General features: G+C 41.2%; 1 protein-coding gene across 3 annotated transcripts in view; it reads left to right on the top strand.

The window, feature by feature from the left end:
- Window positions 1-22,322, top strand: part of PCDH15 (protocadherin related 15) — a 400,140-nt gene that overhangs the window by 108,124 nt on the left and 269,694 nt on the right. For all 3 annotated transcript variants that reach the window (XM_075717276.1, XM_075717274.1, XM_075717275.1), the window contains exons 3-5: window positions 704-864; window positions 8,725-8,880; window positions 20,318-20,437. In XM_075717276.1, the coding sequence (XP_075573391.1) occupies window positions 704-864; window positions 8,725-8,880; window positions 20,318-20,437 (437 nt within the window). The remainder of the gene's footprint in view (window positions 1-703; window positions 865-8,724; window positions 8,881-20,317; window positions 20,438-22,322) is intronic.

Genomic DNA, 22,322 nt, shown 5'->3' with positions numbered 1-22,322 from the left:
GCTTGACATTTGGAAAGTAAGTTGGAGTGTTTTGCACAAGAAATTATGTACGTCGTGGGTACTGTGAACTGACTAATAGAGCTGTTGGGCAAAACTTTTAACTGATGGGATGGGACAAGAAAAGAAAAATAAGCATGTTCTATATGCTGAATAGATGGCTGGTCCTAATTAAGTACTACCTCTGTCTTGGTAGATGCAGTTTTCATTTCTCTATGCTGCAATTTAGTTCCCTGCTGCAGAGCAACTCAAGGTATCAAACTTCTTTTTTCCTGGAGAGCTTGATGGAACTGTTCTTTTTTTCCCTTCACCTCGATGTGTCACTTTTGCTGTAGAAAATTTATTCCAGTTCTGCTTGTTACTTCAGTGCTTTTGTTTCTTTGAGGTGAGATTGGGTGATGATTACTCAATGGAGAAAAGCCTCATCTTGTTAAATAGCTCTCTGTATATGATGGGTCTCATCGTCAACTTACGTTGTTGTGCACTGCAAGTGCTTCTTCTAATGCTGTCGGAAATAGCTTCAGTGTCAGAGGCAGCATTTCATTACAGATAATAAGGTTCAGACTTTTTAAACATCACTCAAAACATAAAATACCAGAAACCCTAGTTAGAAAACAGTATTTTTAGTGCTGCAGTTGTTATGAAAATACATAAAAATGTAGGTACACGTATAAATTTCTCCCTCGTGTGTTTATTGTTTTTGCAGGCACTATCCTGGTTGACAATATGCTGATCAAAGGGACCGCGGGAGGGCTGGACCCCACCATTGAACTCTCCTTAAAGGACAACGTAGATTACTGGGTGATCCTCGATCCGATCAGCCAGCGGTTATACCTAAACAGCACTGGCCGAATTCTGGACAGAGATGTAAGTTTGGGGGTCGCTCTTTGTTTTCTTTTTCTTCCCATAGATATTAATTTCTGAATCTGTGTATGCTCACAGAAAGACCCTAAACACAAGACCTGCTAGACTATGATAGCTGCATCTATCTGTTGTCCCCAGTTGGATGTGAACAGAGTTAATTTGATTCATTATTAGGACTTATTGGGAGCGTGCAGAAACTTGACCGTTGCTGCACAACAAATACGTGGACAAACACAGCAATAAAGACTGAACAAATAGATGCGTGGGTTGGCAGAAATGTATATCGACCCAAACTTGACTTGTTTACCGAATTAAGAACATTTTTATTCTGGTTTGCTGCCTTTGTCTGGTTTGCTGCTTTTGTCTGGAAGGAGAAGTGCTGCTCACCTCGCGTCCCGTGACACTTATTAAAAGCCTGCTCTAGCTGTGTACGTTGACTTCTGAGATGTGAGAGCGAGCAAAGGAACTGTGGATATTACAATTCACTTACAAAGCTTGACATATTCAATTGAGAATTTGCTAGTTGAGATTCTTTTTTTAAGGCAGCATAAAATTTGTGCGGTATGCTCGTTCCTAAGAGCAGTAAAGAAATATTGTCAGTCTAAGTTTGATTTTTATAAAAAGAAAGATTGAAAGCACAAAATAAATAGGAGTGTTCTCATCTGTGCTAATTTCACTGAAGAGAAACACTTTAAAAATAGAGACTTTTTTTTCACAGTGTTATAGTATTGTTGCAGTTCATCAGAATCTGAAAGGAAAATTGACTCAAAAGTGACTGTAATCAACATGGAAAGAGCGCTTTAAAGATCAGGGCTTTTTGGAGTGCATGAAAGTTTATTTTGTATTAGCTTGATTGATTAATTTGTCTCCTCCGTGTGTTTTGAGAGGTATTCATAAGTACCAGAAACAACATGCAAATTTTACTGCATTTCCATTTTTAGTTTAAAAGAGCTAATTGAATTCAGCTGTTCCTAATTTAGTTTTAATTCACAAACTGTCTTCATACGTGAAGCCAAAGTATGCAACACAAAACACAGCAGAAGGGCCACGGTGGCAAAAGACTTTTTTGGTGCATTGGCAAAGAGTTGGCGTTTCCTCAAGTGCCAAACGTTGGCTGCCTTTGAGGAGACAGGCAGGTTGCTGGAACGTGTTTGGCCTCTCAGTTTTATTTTGAGTCAGAGCAAAAAGCAAGAGCCCCTAACGGGAGGTGAGACTTAAGAAGCCCTCTAGGAAGTGTAGGGTCAGTTCTTCACCCCATGCAAGTCCGCATATCCATATGGCATTAGGAAACAAAATTAATTCCTGTTATATCAGTGCTAATACTTTTTCCAATGCCTCTTTTAGTGACATTTTTCTCTCTACAGGATCGTTCATCTGAGCTGCTTTACCTGAGTCTAACTAGATGCTTTACCAAAACAACCTTGTCAAATGATTTGATTTCCAATATTAGTAACTCACAAATACTTTAAATTATTATGAATACATACGGACACTTTACAGAGATGTTCTTTTCAGGAAGTAGACTCAAGTCGCAAGGAAGCAAGTGGAGGGTGTACATTTTCTTAATTATATATAGGTAATATCAGTGTTTTTACATTGGTATTTAAGGGGTTATTTCCTCATTTTTTACTGTGAATTGTAACACTTCTTATCCCTAGTACTGTAGTGCTGGGTAAAATTTCTCATTTGTGCTTATTCAAGTTTACTGGGATATGAAAAGAAAATCTGAGATTTTGGGTAATTGAGATTTTGGGTGTGAGCCCCCCTGTAGCTGTCTGCCGTGGTCTCAATTAATTGCTGTAAGTCATAAGCCAAAGAAAATGAAAGCAACCCAGAAAAACCCCACTGACTGAGTAAAAATGTGAAATGTATGTCATAGACTTGACTAATACAGCTCTTACCTAAAGGTTGTTTCCAGCCTTCAGAACCAGAGCTATACTAACCCCTAAAAAGCAAAATCATTCCAGAGCATGTGCAGTTCCTTGGGTTTTTTTTTTTTAAATAACAAAAAAAATAACTATTTTTCTCATCTTGCAAGTTAAAACCATGTGAAACTTAGCAGTACAAAAAAGATTTGGGGTTTTATTAAGTTGAACCTTAAAATTCAATTTTTTTTTTATTACAGAGCAGAAATTGTACTCTCTGATTCTCAAATGGTGCATATAAGATTGCATTTGATATATTTGGATACTCATCGCATTTTTCTCTCCTGTGTGCCCACTTGTCAACTCCCTGCTGATTAAGTTAGCCTGATCCTGCTCTTTGTTATTACTTTTCTTGAAATAAAATCTTACTAGATTCCATTGATTGATTTTACTAAGAATGACAGTATGTTTTCCAAACAAAATCAGATAAAAAGAAAATTCCAGACTTTTCTTCCAAAACTTTAAGTACTTAGAAAGGATGAATAGCAATAAATCAGAATTGAAGGTGAAAGGAACTGCTAAAAGGTGTTGGGATAATTTGTCCCCAGTATCATAAACAGTTTGTTACCTTGTGCCATTATATATTTCCGTTTATTGTCTATAAAAGGACTGTCGTGGTTTAGTCCCAGCCAGCAACTCAGCACCACGCAGCCGCTCCCTCACTCCCCCTACCCTGATGGGATGGGGGAGAGAATCGGAGGAGTAAGAGTGAGAAACACTCCTGGGTTGAGATAAGAACAGTTTAATAATTGAAATAAAATAAAGTAAAATCATAATAATAACAATATAATAATAATAGTAATAATAATATACAAAGCAAGTGATGCACAATGCAATTGCTCACCACCCGCCGACCGATACCCAGACAGTTCCCGAGCAGCGATCGCTGCTCCCCGGCCAACCCCCCCCAGTTTATATACTGAGCATGACGTCATATGGTATGGAATAGCCCTTTGGTCAGTTTGGATCAACTATTCTGGCTGTGCCCCCTCCCAGTTTCTTGTGCCCCTGGCAGAGCATGGGAAGCTGAAAAAGTCCTTGACTAGCATAAGCAGTACTCAGCAACAACTAAAAACATCAGCCTGTTATCAACATTCTTCTCCTACTAAATCCAAACCACAGCACTATGCCTGCTGCTAGGAAGAAAATTAACTCTACCCCAGCCGAAACCAGGACAGTATCCACCCCTTATTCTATACCATCTACGTCATGCACAGGCCCTCCCCTTTCCAATGTGTTCCAATTAATCACCACCGCTTTCTCTATCTTGATATACACACAGATATCATTCCCTTCGTCTATGGCCCATCCCTCTAAAATGTTCATTGAGTTAATTTAGCCCATGACTTTGGGTTCCATCTGTCATCACAGTCTTTCAGAGCAGGAGAGGTGGTGTGCAGTGTTGGACTGTTGCATGCTGAAGTCAGTTCTCATTCCAACATGGTTTCATCAAAGTTCATTTTCATTAAGCTGGGCAATTCTTACTGCAATACCATTGATGCGGCATATAGCAATCATAATATATAGTATTATATACTTAATATTAACCTACTATATTATTATATTAACATGCAGTTAAGAGATAACATACAGTTAAGAGATAACATACAGTATTATAAAACAATTAATATCATACAATTCAGTTCATTAGCTATTTTCACCCAAAATCAAATTCCCTTGAGGTACACATTGGGCTTCCCCATCCTTTCGCATCACCCACCAAGTGCACCCAGGTCCTTGAGCAAAAGCAATCCCACGAATGGGTTTGCCTTTGCCAGAGGGGGAAGTAACCCAGACTGTCTTCCCCAGCATATTTTTCATGTGCAGTACAGGAACCTTATCTCCTTCTACAGTACGCAGAAGTTTTGATTGGGCAGGGCCAGCTCGATTGGCAGATCCCCTGGTGTTGACTAACCAGGTGGCTTTTGCTAAATGCGTATCTCAATGTTTAAATGTCCCAGCACCCATTGCTCTCAGGGTAGTCTTTAACAATCCATTGTATCGCTCAATTTTCCCGGAGGCTGGTGCATGGTAAGGGATGTGATACACCCACTCAATGCCGTGCTCTTTGGCCCAGGTGTCTATGAGGTTGTTTCGGAAATGAGTCCCGTTGTCTGACTCAATTCTTTCTGGGGTGCCATGTCGCCACAGGACTTGCTTTTCAAGGCCCAGGATGGTGTTCCGGGCGGTGGCATGGGGCACGGGATATGTTTCCAAGCATCCAGTGGTTGCTTCCACCATGGTGAGCACATAGTGCTTGCCTTGGCGGGTCTGTGGGAGCGTGATGTAATCAATCTGCCAGGCCTCCCCATATTTATATTTCAGCCATCGTTCACTATACCCGAGGGGCTTGAACTGCTTGGCTTGCTTGATTGCAGCGCATGTTTCACACTCATGAATAACCTGTGCAATACTGTCCATAGTTAAGTCCACCCCTCGATCACGAGCCCATTTATACGTTGCATCCCTTCCTTGATGGCCTGAGGCGTCATGGGCCCACCGAGCTATAAATAATTCACCCTTATGTTGCCAGTCCAAATCCACCTGAGCCACTTCAATCTTAGCAGCCTGATCTACTTGCTGGTTGTTTTGATGTTCTTCAGTGGCCCGACTCTTAGGTACATGAGCATCTACATGACGAACTTTTACAACCAGGTTCTCTACCCGGGCAGCAATATCTTGCCACAATGCGGCAGCCCAGATTGGTTTGCCTCTGCGCTGCCAGTTGCTCTGCTTCCATTGCTGCAGCCACCCCCACAGGGCATTTGCCACCATCCATGAGTCAGTATAGAGATAAAGGACTGGCCACTTTTCTCTTTCAGCAATATCTAAAGCTAGCTGGATGGCTTTCACCTCTGCAAACTGACTTGACTCCCCTTCTCCTTCAGCAGTTTCTGCGACTTGTCGTATAGGACTCCATACAGCAGCTTTCCACCTCCGATGCTTTCCCACAAGATGACAGGACCCATCAGTGAACAGGGCATATTGCTTTTCATTTTCTGGCAATTTATTATACAGTGGGGCCTCTTCAGCACGTGTCACCTCCTCCTCTGGTGATATTCTAAGGTTTTTTCCTTCTGGCCAGTCCATGATCACTTCCAAGATTCCTGGGCGACTGGGGTTTCCTATTCGAGCCCGCTGTGTGATCAATGCAACCCACTTACTCCATGTAGCATCAGTTGCATGATGTGTAGAGGGGACCCTCCCTTTGAACATCCAGCCCAACACCGGCAGTCGGGGTGCCAGCAGGAGCTGTGCTTCAGTACCAACCACTTCTGAAGCAGCTCGAACCCCTTCATATGCTGCCAGTATCTCCTTCTCAGTTGGAGTATAGCGGGCTTCGGATCCTCTGTATCCCCGACTCCAAAACCCTAGGGGTCGACCTCGAGTCTCCCCTGGTGCTTTCTGCCAGAGGCTCCAGGTAGGGCCATTCTCCCCGGCTGCGGTGTAGAGCACATTTTTAATATCCTGCCCTGCCCGGACTGGCCCAAGGGCTACTGCATGAACTAATATCATGACTGGCAACTGTTAACAGATTCCTTAATACACTCTAGTTAATCTGTTCTTATCTCAAACCCTTCGTGCCCCACGTTGGGCGCCAAAAAGGACTGTCGTGGTTTAGTCCCAGCCAGCAACTCAGTACCACGCAGCTGCTCGCTCACTCCCCCTACCCTGATGGGATGGGGGAGAGAATCGGAGGAGTAAGAGTGAGAAACACTCCTGGGTTGAGATAAGAACAGTTTAATAATTGAAATAAAATAAAGTAAAATAATAATAATAACAATATAATAATAATAGTAATAATGATATACAAAGCAAGTGATGCACAATGCAATCGCTCACCACCCGACGACCGATACCCAGACAGTTCCCGAGCAGCAGTCGCTGCTCCCCGGCCAACCTCCCCCCAGTTTATATACTGAGCATGACATCATATGGTATGGAATAGCCCTTTGGTCAGTTTGGATCAACTATTCTGGCTGTGCCCCCTCCCAGTTTCTTGTGCGCCTGGCAGAGCATGGGAAGCTGAAAAAGTCCTTGACTAGCATCAGCAGTACTCAGCAACAACTAAAAACATCAGCATGTTATCAACATTCTTCTCCTACTAAATCCAAAACACAGCACTATGCCTGCTGCTAGGAAGAAAATTAACTCTATCCCAGCCGAAACCAGGACAAAATGCCTAGATTGAGTGTTTGTTTAAAGACCAGATCTTAAATCTTAGCACTGAGCCAGCAGAAATTGTACCTACGTGAAAGTAATATTGGTCCTGTACTCTGTCACATTTTACCAAAGGCGACAAACTATTTTTTTTCCATGTTCTAGTGAAAGTGACCAAATCCAGAACATGACATATTTACGTATCTAGTGTTACAGCTAACCATGTTTATCTTGGGCATTGGTAATAAATCTAGACAAACTCAGTAGCGTTTGAAGTTTATTAAAGGTGGCCTAAAAATTCTTGGATCCTTTGGAAAGAATGCCAGCTTGAAGAATAAATGGAGATTATAATGTTAGAGTCTTAAATTAAGTTACAGATTATGGTTGGTGTGTTCCTACCTGTGTTAGAAGTTCCACTGATGAAAGTAGAACCACATCGTACCTGGCTGCAGATCTTCCCAGCAAAGAGAATGGGACTTCGAGTTAACAGCTCATGCTGTACTTCATCGCAGAGAAAGTTGAGGGTAAAATGTGTAGGGAAGAATAGATACTTCATGTAAGTTCTCAACACCACCATAAAGCCCCCTTCCTTCCCCAGGTTGGCTGACTTTAAAAAATGGTTAGTGCCAAAGTCGGAAGGGTAAAGCAAGTCATACGGTTCTAAAATCCATTATAGCAAAACTGGAAAAATTCAATCAGTCAAAGAAATCATAGCATTTAGAATGAGTGAAAGCATAATTATGTGGATATAGAATTATGGTGTAACTGTAAGTCTCAGAATCTCAATACAAAAACCTGTTTGCATTCACTCTACAGAAGAGTATGGCATAGGCATCTTTAAATTATGTTTTTGCGTTGTTTATTCTCTTGAAGACTTTGAGGTTAATAAATTCTTCATGAATTTCTAAATGAATTTCTTCATTTTGTCCCTTCCCATGCTTGCTTGCTCTCTGCTGAGTGTCAGATACAAAATCAAAATGGACTTGCTGTCAATATTTTACATGCCAGACTGTTGCTTCAAATATGTAAATTGGCAGTTGCCATGGTGGGAACGTTGTGAATAGAAATCACACTGGAATGCTGTATTTCTGTAGCAGCCTTTCTGAATTTCCATTTCAACCAAAGGTGCCTTTCCCTTTATTCTTCTTAAAATTGTTTTATTAACTCAGGTAAGTAGTAATAGCCTTTACAGCTTAAATTTCTTTACCCATTCATCAAGTTTGGGAGTTATTTGAATATTACAATGTTCACTGGAGTAAAAGCTACAGGACTTTGGATTGGCTACACTTAAAGGTGACCAAGTTATTTCTAAATTACTTGGTAAATGTAAGTGGTAGCAAATTGAATTTATTTCTGACTTGACCTTTCAATTCCAACATTAATAAACCAAAGGTTAAAATGTGTGACATTTTCTAGGTATCTTTCAGTAATCAGATGATGTTCAAAAAATGTGGGCTTTTTTGTTGGTGGTGTTCTCAAGGGAAGTGTGAAGGGCTAATCGTGCTGGGGATTTTTATTTCTGGGTTGGCACGCACAGCTGGCAAAGCTCGGAAAGCAAAATACAGCTTTGAGACACGCAGGTCTACTTAAAATATTGCCAGCATGAGTTGTAGTCAGGACACTCTCAAAGAAGTTTTTTAAACCAGCCACAGAGCATTAAACGTAACACGGGCAGGTCGATGTGCTGTAAGTGAACCTGAGCAATATCGTCAGTGAGAAATTTAGCTGTTGGTTCAGATTTTGACTATGTATTCTAAAAATGTTTTTTTGCTTACAGCCACCAATGTCCATTCAGTCCATTGTGGTGCAAGTCCAGTGTGTTAACAAAAAGGTTGGCACCATTATCAACCATGAAGTACGGATTGTGGTGAGAGACAGGAACGATAACTCGCCCCGGTTCCAGCAGCAGCGATACTACGTGGCTGTAAATGAGGTCAGAACCGCTTACCTTTTTTCCTCTTTCTCTTTTGTGTGGTGTCTTTGCTAAATGCCAGCTCTCAGCTCTTTCACTTCTCATTTGAAAACCTGGGAAATTCAGCTGTTTTAAAATCCCTTCCATTTGTATTGCTTTGGAAGAACGCAGCGCAGACAGCGTACTTCAGTTTTCAGCACGTAAGCTGTTCTCTTAATGAGTACGAAGATTCATCAGCATGCTTGTAATATTGCAGAAGGCGCTAGCATCTGAACTTAAGTCTCAAGGAGCGAAGCATTGATTTCTGTTAAATTTACAAAATGTTTTACTGCATGATGCAGTTGTATCAACAAACCTGGAAGTAAAACAAATGTATTTGTGAAAAACAAATGTAAAGCAAAGGGTTCAAAAGGGTTTATTAACAATATTGAAGCTTGGCAAAGTGCAGTTTTTGTTTATGGCTGTTTCTCCTTTTTAAATGATGCCTGTGAATGGAATTATTTTGCTTTATCTTTTTATGGAATAGACAGCAGTGGATTGGACTTCTCCGTATTATTTGAAGGAAAAATTTTATTTGTTTCTCGAGCTGGTGCAAACTTCATTTCACTTTACAGTGAAGTTTTTTTTATTCTATTAGGGATTGAATGATCTGCTAATAACCAGTACAAAGGATCTGTGTTTTCAGTAAGTTAATATTCTGGGGCTTTAGGTAGTAAGAAGTGGAAGTAGGAGCTTACATGCAGAAGTGGAAATGTCCACCCTGAAACTAAGAGGAGAATGGAAAGATAGGTCAGTCTTCTGCAGGTAAAGATGTGAAGAATTACAGTCATATTTACAAAAATAAAGCTGTTAAATATGCAGTGTGCATTGCGTCCCTGTTGGGTGGGTTTTGTTTTGTGAAAGAGCGTGACTGCTTTCATGCTGTTTGATTTTTAGTAGAATTGATTTGCTGTTTCAAAAAAACTTCCATAGTTTCGTGTGTTTGGGAGGTTCAGCTTTTCAGCGTGTCTGCGTGCAGCCAAGTGATGCGCAGGAGATCTCATAGCCCCCAGGAGAGGAGTGGGAGAGTTGGTTGATGAGTTTAGGCCTAATTAAGCCAAAAGTGTGGAGGGGAGGGGCAAAAAACCCCCCAACCCCACATTATTTTTGGGTAGCGAGCTGCAGTTGAGCTAAGGACATACAGGTTTTTCACACTTAGTGGTCTCCTGACTAGTGACACCTTTTAAATTGAGATTGTTTCCCTACAGACAAATTGTCGGCAATTCCTTTACTGATGTTTCTTACCACCAGAATTTGGAGGTCACGAAATACCATCTGTATGAGTACCAGTAAAGTCCTTCTTACGCTTCCAAATTATTTTCAAGTTGGCCTTTACACGTTAATTGTAATTCCTATGTTTTTGCAGACCTGTTGCAGAAGTGCTTCTGGTCTTGAGCAAAGGCAACATAGACATTTGTCTGAAGTGCCTGTATGGGCTGCAATGCAGGTCCCGGATCACTTCCAAGACCTGCATAATTTTTGCAGTGAAAACCAAAGGCAAGTAGTATGTCAGTGCTGTAAGGAAGCAAGGATTTTCCATAATTAGAAAGAAGTCCAAAAGACAGAGTGAAAAATGCACCATTTAAAATTGTATTAGAAATTCAGCAAAGTTGCAAGTATATGCAATCATCTATTTGCATCGCTGTTGGGCGAAATGCAATGTTGTTCTTCCCACCAGTTGCAGTCCTGATTTAATTAGCTGCTTTGTTTCATTTTATCACTGTTACGCTTATAGCTTCTGACACTGCGCCACTGTGCCCTTCAGCAGTGCCCAGTGGGTTAATGCTCTCATTAATTAACCAAAAAAAAAAAGTTCACAAAGCATCTCAGACTTTCTCAAAGGTTTTAGTGAGTGATTGCATTTTTTAATGATAGTTTATTCTGCTAGTAATTGGCACTGCCTCTAGTGAATTTAACTACAGGAATGCACTGGAATGAGAGTTTTGTGGTGATTTGTTGATTACCTCTGGTCTTCTGTTTTTTGTTTGCTTGTAAACTGAAAAGTACAGAAATTTCTCTTACGTAAGGAACATAAAGCAAATCAAAGGACAAGTAGATTTTTATTTCCGCTACCATACACGTGAGCATCACAAATATCTCTTTATTTTTTCTAGCCAGGAAATTTCCTCTGTGTCAATTTGAGTACTTGTTCAGGTGCTTTACAGGGCTGTGCTTGGCAGTTCCTCCTCTCAGCTGCCACATCTGTCTCTGGCTGTCCTGCACGGGATGAAGAACACATGCACTGTGGCTTTATAACCATAGTGCAGTCACTGGTGCTTGCACAAAACGTTAGGGGGACTTCCCACACGTGCTGTTTAATCCACCTGCACGTACACACAACGTACACGTTGGATTTACAACTCCTGTGCTAAGCGGCTTGGCAGTGTGCACCCTTCGTAGTTGTAGCGTCTCCCAAAAGTATCGTGTCTCCTGTATACACCTACTGTAAGGAAATCCTGGGCAAAAATATGTCAGCCTTGCTATTACTCTTTTCTTTTTTTTTTTTTTTTTGAGTAAAGTCTAGGGCAAAGATGTTCCCAAATAGTCAAAACTTTTGTAATTATTGGCACCTGCAATACAAGACAAGTAACCTGTAGCTAGATTTTACTTTATTAGGTAGTTTTTCAGTTTCAGAAATGTCAAGGGGTAAAATTATATTTTGGAGAAATAGAAGGGGTTTTATGTCAAATATTCTTTATATGTGAACTGTCCACGACATACTAAAATTAATTTGTAAAAGAAGCTGAGGGTAGTTGTAATACCAAAATAAATCCTAGTTTCACACGTGTCTTTTCCATTGGCACACAAAAAGACATGCTTTAAAATTAAGCCCATATTTTTCCAGAAGGCTTAGAATGAGATGGATTTGGTAGGGTAGTGTCTTGGTTTACACCAAAATGTATGTCAATTGTTAGAAGAGGAGGATGCCCATATTAAGTTAGACCAAAAGCTCCACTAATCCAGTGTATTTTCTCTGCCAGCAGCCCTTGCAGATGCTCAAGGAAGAGCGTAAGGATTGGGAAACATGAAGTGGTGCTTTCCCAATGAGCTCACCTGAGCTCCGGTCACTTGTAGCTGTAAAATATGTTAGACCAAAGGCAGTGTATGTAATAGCTCTTGATTAATTTTTTTTTTTCTCCCCAGTTGCTTGCGACCATGTCTATATTAAAATTCCTATTACAAGAAATATTGACTAATCTGTATCAAACTCCTCCACGTTGTCACAGGCATCTGTCACAGCATCAGAAGTTGCATGGGTGTTAAGTTCAGAAATACCTTGGTAGCATTTACTTGATTTTTTTAAAGCCATCCTTCATCCTTTAGGAGTAGAGAATTTTAGCGTTAACACCTATTTCCTGATAACCTCAGTGTTTCTGAGTGGTAATACTCCCTTCGGTCTCCCTTCTCCTACCTCTGAGTTCCTCCTAAAATGTGTAAGCACGAAGAGAGCAAAATTTCATGCCTTAAGGCAAACTTCCCAAATCCTCCAAAATATGTGCACTTATTAAAACAATACCGATGTGGGCTCTCTTACGAAAAAGCCATGGTCCCTTCCTTCCTTACTCAAGGTGTTTTAAAGTCTTTTTTCATCTTGTCAGGTCTTATCTCCGATACTGAGATGAGAAATACCACAATTTCTCACTCCGTTGCTTCAGATATCTTCATCTTGATCCTAAAAATGCTGAGAAATCTCTACACATGGATAGTGTCTGTATAATTTGGCTCTATTCTGCATATTGACAAATGATCCTTAGCGATTTAAGTGTTTTCTTCTGTCATTTGCACACTTGAATGTATAGAAGACCTCTGGGTAAAGTGTTCCAGAATTAAAATGTGCACAGAAGTTTATGTTCCCCTCCAGTGCATTTCTGGTTTGAAAATGTATCTTTTGCATCTAAGTATAAAAATTAGAATTACATGTTTATTGAGGAAGTACTTTTTTTCAGGAGGATCTTAATTATTCTATTAAAAGCATGGACTTTTCACATGTAGCTGCAGCGTGATTGTTCTCATACTCGTTAATGTCGATGGAGCCTGTAACGTTCATTTGACATGATGGCTTAGCTTTGAGCGGTAGTGCTGGTGCTCATATTCAGTTACAGTTAAAATTGGTTTTCAAGTTCAGCTGCTCAGTTTGAAAGAGAATGTCTGTTTCCCTCAAATAACTGTGTGGTCTTTAGGCAAAGTGTTATTATCTGAGTATTTATTAATTAAATAGCTAGAGTTAGCTAATCGGAAAAAACCCACCCTCTTTTTTTGGGGGGGAAGGCAGCAAAGGAAACACCCTACATGTGTATGTGTGTATATCTACATTTATGTGCACACTTGTGTGTGTACGTATTTATGTATAAATAGTCTCCATTTTCTCTGGTCTTCAGTAGTCATAGGGGGCTAATGCAGACACAAAATAGCCATCTGCTTAAAATTAACTGGCAGTTTGTGCATAAGCGATGGTCAAGAAGATGAGGTTGTAATTGAGCTATTGACTTTTTTTAGTTGTTTGGGCTATGAAACAGATTTGGGACATAATTCAGACAACTCCTAAGCGGCGCTGTTCTGGCATCTGAAGTTACTAAGCCGATCATCACTCCTGGGCTGCTGCCGCCGTGCGTGCCGCACCGCAGAGCCTGCGCATGCACTAGGACAGGAATGGGCTCTTGTCCTTCATGTCACAACCGGCCCGGTGCTGCCTTTCTGTAAGGAGCGTGGGGCTTCAGGTTTTTTGTCTGTATTACAGCAGGCTCCGGCCTCCCCAAGAGCATAGTGCAGCACAAATGCGGGAGCCCTTTAGAGGGGAGCTACCATTTAGGAGCAAGTTTCCCTTTTCCCTTTCTTTATCCTTTTTCAAGAAGAAGAATGTAAATGTCTCAGCCAAAAGCAAATCTAACTGCTATCCACAGCATTATGAATCTCCTCATAAAAGCAAAAATGAATTAAGGTTGATGTTCAAATTTTTATGATAAGTAGAAATACTCTGCCGGGTTATTTCCTGTTTTGTGTGTTATATATTTTTATTCATATGAAAACGTCACATCATTATTCATTTAGGAAAAAATCCTAACAAAATGACATTAGCCTGGGGCTAAATTTGGCCATGCGTATTAGTGACTTAGAGTTATTACAGTATATTAAAACAAAGTTCTAGAGTTAGGTTGAAATTCAGAAGAATTATGCAACTCGGTTAATGCTCTACAGGCAAATCTATAGTATTGCCACAAGGGTTTTAAGTACATATAACCTAATACAGGGACTAGGAACTAAAATACTGTAATATATATATATGTATGTATATATATGCATATGTACATATATGTATATATATGTATGTATATATACATTTACTGTGTAAATACAGAGATAAAATTTGTTAAGATAATACAACTCTAATTCTGTATTGCCTGGGTTTTATAAGACTGGCTTTTTTTGTATTAATTTTTCACATGAGCCTTACTTGAGTGCTACAGAGGTGTTGGTAAGCCGAGGAGCACTTAATCATAGAACAGAATCATAGAATCATTTGGGTTGGAAAAGACCTTTAAGATCATCCAGTTCAACCATTAACCTACACTAGCCAGGGTTTTTTTGGAAATGGTAGCAAAGTTACTAGAATACTGTTCGAAGTCAGCATTACTTTATTAAACATTCATAACCTCATAGCTGATGAGAATTTTCTGTTTGTAAACCCAAATTTTAGAGTTGGTTTGGTTTTGGGGTGGTTTTTTCCCCCTTAAGTTGGCAGAGACGGGAATCCTTTGCAAAATGAGTGTGTTTCTTGAACTTAAGTCATCTTAAAACTTTGGCTTTGGGCTGCTGAGAATTATAACTTGTGCTGAATTTTCATTGCTTCTGGTGTAGTTATTCATATCTTTTTCCTTGTGGTATTGAAATAATTAATCTCTGCAGGTAGACATCATCAAAAGAATATTAGCTCAGAATGATTAACTGTAAATCTTTGTTCTGCTGTTTGGGGTCACTGTGAAAAATTATTCATTTTTAACTTTGTAAATAGGCAATAATAGGAAAATTTATTTTCAAAATGTTTTATGGAAGCGTTGAATGTTCCTGTCTGCATCTAGACTTCTAATAGACATAAATCATGTTGAAGGAAATGTTTAAGCATTTCAGCTGTTGGCTGTGGAAGAGTAAGATTTATTGTGGGCATTTCCTCTCTATTTGTTTAATTGCGTTCTTTTGAAATCTTACTTGTTTCTTGTCATTGTGGTTCTTTTTTCACCACTTTGAATTCCCACAGAGATTATTATCCTCAAACTGTCACTGACACTAATTTTTTTCTTCACAATCCCTAACATTATGTTGCATAAAGTAAGAGACTTAGTGTGGTCAAACAGTTTACTATGTAACTTCAGTCCCTTTCTGCAGGAGATACTGAAGTTTAATATGGAGAAACAAAATTCCCCCTCCAAGGTATTCTCTGAAGTAGGCATGGCTAATGGGAAGGAGACAAGCAGGGCTCTAGAGGCAGCTGAAGCAACGCTTTCTGGAGCCAATTTTGGGTCCTTCTGAAAGGGAGCAAAACAAAAGAGCCGGGAAGCCCCTCCGCAGACTTATTTCCATCTCTCCTGACTGCCAGAAGACTTGGTGGTGGAAGATCTTTTTTCTGAGAATGAAACAAGTTGGAAACTGGGAAAATGGGTGCTGTGCAGCATCTCTCTTACAGGTTGACATAGCAATGGTGTGGGGTGGTTGGAGCTCTAGATAAGTCTTTACCATCTAGAGAGTGTGTGTGCCTGCTAAAGAATGAATTCAATCACTAGTTTGAGAAATTACATATATTATGTAGTATATAATACAAAACCATCTCGATGTTCTGCTTTTGGCCAACGCCAAAAACCTGATGAGCCGGTTTGTTCTGCTTGGACACGCAGGTATTCAAATGGCATGCCCATTTTATATCCATCTGAGATCAAATCCAGTCTTTCAGCCTGCTCTTTTAGCTTTCGGATACATATTTTAGATAACTCCATAATATTCGCTAGAAGAATATTTGTTCCTGTTACCTGTCTGTCTTCCTAGGAATGCAGTTCCTCATGGGCTATTCACATAATAAGTAATCCTTATTTAAACAAGAACAGCGGGGATAGTCATGTTGATAAAGAACAGTGTATATATATTCTGTATATGTAGTACTATATATATAGTCACATTTTATAAGGTGAACTGAGTTCCGCCTTGTTCCAACAATAAAGTGGATGGTGACAGCAGTCTGTCAGAAAGCCCTCACAAACTGTGGGTAAAAGTGGTATTACTGGCTAATGGTGAATCATCGCAATGTTGAGATCCCAGTGTAAAATATTGTGTAGCTTTGCATGCTGAGTGCCTCTCAAATGATTAGAAGTGGAGTTTGAGACATTTAGTTAAGAGCTCATCTGAATTTTTCCAAAGGCTGCAGTAATCTCTGATGTGAGATCTTGGACAGGCTGGAAAGTTGAGTGGAATGAGTTAATTTTTTCCTAACTTTTTTAGGAAGAGGGAGTGGCAGGGGATTTTTTTCAGTGTCCTTTCTAATATCATTTGTATTGTGTAAAAGAAAACGTAGATAACTTAAAAGCCTGTGTATTAGGCTCGTGAAGGTCTGCCCATCTGCAGTCAGTTATTTTGGATGTAATACACTAAATCCAAGACTTTCGTTTTTGACTTTTACTGCATGCAATTGTAATTCTGGTGTTTGCTGCTGTTTCCTTTTTACAACTGTCTCCTTTGTTATCGCTTAATGATGTGCTTTACAGTGCTGGAGCCTTTTTTATGTTAGTCATCATTTATCTGCCCCCTGTCAGGACCCCGATACAGCTGCTCTGGATGAAACACAGCAAACAACTATTGCTGAGCAGAGCTGCTGGCTGAATTCAGTGGAAACCAAGCAGTTGCGTGCTTCTGAAAAGCAACAGAGCTCTCGGCATCCTCGGCCCCTTGGCAGCCGTGGAGGTCCCCGGTCGGGGCAGTCTCGACGCCTGGGCCGTCGCGCTGGAGCTCTGCCCTCTCCCTTTGCAGGACATGGCGTTACAGCGTCCGGCCGGAGGCAGCGGTACCAACGCCTCCTCGGCTGTCTGTCGGCTCTTGGGCTGTTCTGATGTGGCAGGATTTTTTTAATCGAGGTCCATCATTCGATTTCCCGCAGGAACTTCTCCCTCTCCTGAGAGCACGTTGGCGTGGTGGCCGCCCGCTGGCATCGAGCAGCGAGCGCTCCTTTGGCGTGAGTGCCGAGCAATGCGTAGGCAGCCGAAGGGAGCGGGGTAGTTAAGGAGCGTGGTGCTTGGCAGTGTGCTCCCCGCCCCGCTTTCCGGCCTGTTACACCGTGTGATGTCTTTGAAGCTGCTCCTCTCTGCTTCGGCCGGGAGTGCTGAGGCTTTTTCTGTTTTGACAGCAGAAGCATGGGAGACGTCCATGGTGTGCCAACCCCTGACAAGCCAGCACAGTGCCCGCCTCTTTCCACTAATGAGACTTTATCACATAACCAATGATTATAGAATAGAATCATAGAATCGTTTAGGTCGGAAAAGACCTTTCAGATCATCCAGTCCAACCATTAACCTAACATTACCAAGTCCACACTAGACCAATCAAGGGTAGACTAGACTAAACCATGTCCCCAAGTGCCACCTCTGCCCGTTTTTTGAACGCTTCCAGGGATGGTGACTCCCCCACCTCTCTGGGCAGCCTCTTCCAATGCTTGACCACCCTTTCCGTGAAGAAATTTTTCCTAATATCCAATCTAAACCTTCCCTGGAGCAGCTTGAGCCCATTTCCTCTTGTCCTATTGCTAGTTACTTGGGAGAAGAGACCAACACCCACCCCACTACACCCTCCTGTCAGGAGCTGCAGAGCGATCAGGTCTCCCCTCAGCCTCCTCTTCTCCAGGCTGAACACCCCCAGCTCCCTCAGCCGCTCCCCACCAGCCCTGTGCTCCAGACCCTTCCCCAGCTCCGTTGCCCTTCTCTGGACACGCTCCAGCACCCCAATGTCCTTCTTGTAGTGAGGGGCCCAAAACTGGACACAGCATTCCAGGTGCGGCCTCACCAGCGCCGAGCACAGGGGCACAATCACCTCCCTGCTCCTGCTGGCCACACTGCCCCTGACACAAGCCAGGATGCTGTTGGCCTTCTTGGCCACCTGGGCACACTGCGGCTCATGTTCAGCCGCTGTTGACCAGCACCCCCAGGTCCTTTTCGGCCAGGCAGCTTTCCAGCCACAATTAATTGGTGATTAATTGGTTAAACTTTCTTATTTATGTTGTAGTGGGTCTCTGTGCCCAGGCCGGGGATGAAGGGTCGCTGTGAGGAGAGGCTGGGGCTGCCCTGGGCTGGGCACGGCCGCTTCGAGCCGGTTCTGGCCAGTCCCAGACGGTTTTGGCCGGTTCCAGCCGGTTCCCAGGGCCCTGGCAGAGGGCACAGCCCAGCCCTTCAGCCAGGCCGGCGGCACCTCAGGGGAACGGATTTAAGAAAGGCGAGGAGTGAGGAAAAAGTTGTGAGGAGGAGAGGAGTCGGGAGTGAAGGAGAGAAGCTGAGCCTTGGGAAGAGGGGGTGGGGTAGGGGAAGGTGCTGTTCTGTCATCGTTTGTCACCATCCCAGTGTATTTTTAATTGGCGGTACGTTAAATTAGTTTTCCCCAAGTTGAGGCTGTTCTGGCTGTGAGGGTGATGGGTAAGCCATGTCCCCGTCTCGAGCGGGTTCTTCTGATTTTCCTCCCCTGCGCTGTTGAGGAGGGGAGCGAGGGGGCACCTGGGTGGGTGTCTGGCGGCCGGCCGAGGGCAGCCCGCCATCAGCGGGGCGGAAAGAAGCTACAGACCCCCCTGTAAAATTCCCAAATTGGTTTTCAGGTTGCTTTGTTCTTCTGTCCCCTTACAGAAACATGAGAAAGCCCCTTCTCCCCTCCGCATGCACTTCGCTGTTAACCAGCACGTTATCCTCTTCGTTTGTGGCGGTGTACTCGGGCGAGGCTCATGTTTCTGAGGGGATTGCTCTCCTGAATACCTGGCAGGCTGCTGCTGTACCAGAGGTACAAGGCAGAGACGCTCTGCGAGGTAATTATCTCGCAATTAGTAGGCACGAGGGAACAGTCAGCTTCCTACATCCACGTGTGACACTTCGACTATCTGTACTGATAGCAAGCAAGTCAAGTTTGTAGCAAAACGTAAATGTACGTAGTAATTGTGGCGCAACTGTAGATAATGTAAGTACTGTAAATTAAGCCCCGCTTATTTTATCATAAAAAGGCTTTGAATTGGCGGGTTTTATTTCAAAGATTCACTATTCTCTGCCCTGAAAATATTTCTCAGAGAAATCTGTCAGCCATTAAGCTCTTCAAGTAATTAGTACCTTTAGAAATAAAACAAGACCAGGAACTATGACTATAGGAGGAAATGAGCAGTTAATTATTTACTTTATGGCGTGAACTACAAAATATGAAAGTGAAATGGCATCCACATTGGTAACAAATGTTTGAATGGCATTTGTCCTTTGCCACCTTCTCTTTTTACAGCATTTCAAACCTTTTTAGACCCTACAGGTTTAAAGGTGTGCAACAACTTAATGTAAAATTTGGAGGAAAGAAGAGGGGTCAGTGGGTCTCTGTGAATTCAAGGGCCAAAAATTTGGGTGTGATGAGAGCAGCAGCAGGAAGCATGGCTAGGAGTAGTGTCTATTTTCAATCCAGAACTGTTTGTTCATTTGTTTTTCTCTTTCGGGTTGATTACTCACAAAGTTTTCTGAATATTAATATTCAGAAATGATGACTCCCAAGATGTCAGTTGGACTTCTGTCCTTGATCTCAATGGGTCTTGATTTCATGCTATTTATCTACGCTAGGATAATTATAAATTGATTCATTTTCAAACTATAATTTTATGGGTATTCAATTGCTGCCAACAAAATATTGGAGAAACAGCATCATTCTTGTGTTTGTTTAAAGCCATAAAGCTCTCTGGGTGTCTGTGTTTGCATGTAATAATATTTATCTGGCGCTATTTGCATTGTTATGAAGGCACTCTTAAATAAGTTGTGTTTACTTTTGCAGCTCATCTGCATTTTCCTTCCTGAGTCTGAAAAAGTAGCTTTCATTTTTTTGATCTATTTATATTTATTTCATGAATTCTTTCATTTCTAAGACCGTCTTTTTTCATCTTCATCTTGTTTAAAACAAATGGGGTTCTGTCCCAATGCAGACAATCTGTGGAATAAAAATGGAGATTGGTTTCACTCTCTGTGTGACGCTTGGCATCAGTTAAAGTACATTGTTTCTAAATAGTTGCTCATACATGAGGTTCCAGGGTGAATAAAGGGGAGGAGAGAATGTCAGCCTTGCATTAGAGACCAAAGCTGGCGGGGGGAGCTTTGCAAACAGTTCTTTAATTGTTTCTCTTACACCTTAAGGTTTTAATGGGTATCTGTCTCTGTTCTTGCAGCTAACTCCAGTTGGAACAACCATCTTTACGGGATTTTCTGGAAACAATGGTGCTACTGACATTGATGATGGTCCAAATGGCCAGATAGAATATGTCATCCAGTACAATCCTAACGACAAGGTAAGTGCATTTAGCTTTTCTTCTCATTCAGGTGTATGTGTGTGTATATATACACACACCTTGAAGCAGCAAATAAACAAGAGATTGCTGTTGGACTTCATAAAGAAATTCTTTCCTTCCTGATGCAGAATACCCTCTCTGCCTTGCTTGCCATGTAAACACAGCTGAATTTACCTTCCCTTTCATTGCTGTGCTGTTAGCAGCTGGATTACTTCAGTATCAAACATTAATAATCCCCTGTCTTCTCCAGCACTGTTCATACGCTCCATCTTGGTTTTGGCATGCCTTTTCAGTCCGTGATAGGCAGTTGTATTTACTCCCACACATGTATACCTAATAGATTCACAGCTAAGAAATATTCATAGGCATGGCTAAGTTACTCTCAAAAGAGACATTCTGACTTTTCTCATGGAGATATTTATATTTAAAGATCACTGTTTCAAAAAAAAAAAAAGAGGGACGTCTATACTAAAATAAAACACTAGCGATCCCTACCTATTAACTTTGCAAACACATACTTTTAGAGACAAAAAGCTTAAAGTATTAAAATAAATTCTCTTTAGTTGTCAGATGTGTGACTTTCTCTATTATAACAAGGTTTTGCACATGGGTGATGTGTGTGAAGTGTCCACATGCATTTTTGTAGCGTATTTGAAGTAATTTTAGCAATCCTTTTTTGTAAACCAAGCTATCTTTTGCCATGGGCTAAGAGTGCAGTTACTGTGGGTCAGCTAGTGTGATAATTTGTTCAGCAGGCTAACACGATTATATATTCATCCAAAAGATGACGTAGATGTTAAAGTGGGGGGGGAAATATATAGTATATAGACTTAGTAACCTCTCATTGAAATTCCTTACTTAAGGGGAATTTGAGCAGAAATGGTTTTGTGGGAAAACGGCAATCTGATTTTCGGTTTAATTAAAAGTGTAGGCACACAAGTTCTGATTGAATTTGCGCCATTTAAGCTGTACGCGTCATAAAGGCTTCAGTCCTATTTCCGTTGAAGTCAACAAGAGTTCAGGTATCTACTGAATTACGCTTTGTGTTTATACTTTTTAGGAGGTAGAATTTTGTAGAATAGTGGCAGTATCAAGGAATAGTTCAGTGTGAACTAATGATATAAGAGCCTACTTTTTTACTTTTCACTGGGGTAATCGTTCATTTTTTGCATAGCTACATGCTGGGGCATAATATTTACTTTACTGTATCTATGTATTTTTAGGACAGAGGTAGTTTCTTGAGCAACTTTGCAGCACCTTAAGCCACAACCTTTTCTGGGGAGCATTGTTTTGCAAAGAGGCAAGGTCTTTTTGACAAAATTGGAATTGTGATGTTAGGTTTTTGGGAGGTAGGGAATTTTCTGACTTTCTGTTATGTATATATGGAATGATTTCATTTTTTATATGTTTGTAGTTGTTTCTTAGAGGTTAAATTGATTGTGCAGAGTTGAGCAGTCTCTTGAGTTATAACACTTACTTAAGTGAGACTATTAAATGAGTAAAATTACTAGTGCATGACATGTGGGTTCATCACCTTACAGTCTCGGCTGTTCTTTCTACCAGTGGTATGTATGACTGAAGAGCTTCTCTCCTAAACTTTATAAACAAAGGCAAGGGTTTTCTATGGAAATAGAGGGTACTAAAATGTTATGCTAACATCATCTTTTAACTGTTCGCATAACGGTAGTGTTATAAATGCTATTCTGCTGCCAAAAATATCTGAAAAGTAAAAAGGAGGTAGGAAGGAGTGACAGGAATGGACAAACAGTTTCAAATTCACAAAAAATGCCCCCCAGCCTTTTGAATGTTTCTCTCCACTCTTTTTTTTTTTTTTACCCTTCATTTATAGCACTTAACAAAACCAGCTAAAATAATTTCTTCTGTT

Source organism: Pelecanus crispus, chromosome 10, assembly GCF_030463565.1.
Source record: "Pelecanus crispus isolate bPelCri1 chromosome 10, bPelCri1.pri, whole genome shotgun sequence".
NCBI lineage: Eukaryota > Metazoa > Chordata > Aves > Pelecaniformes > Pelecanidae > Pelecanus > Pelecanus crispus.
The sequence above is the reverse complement of the archived record's forward strand: the minus strand, read 5'-3'. Positions and strand labels throughout refer to the sequence as shown.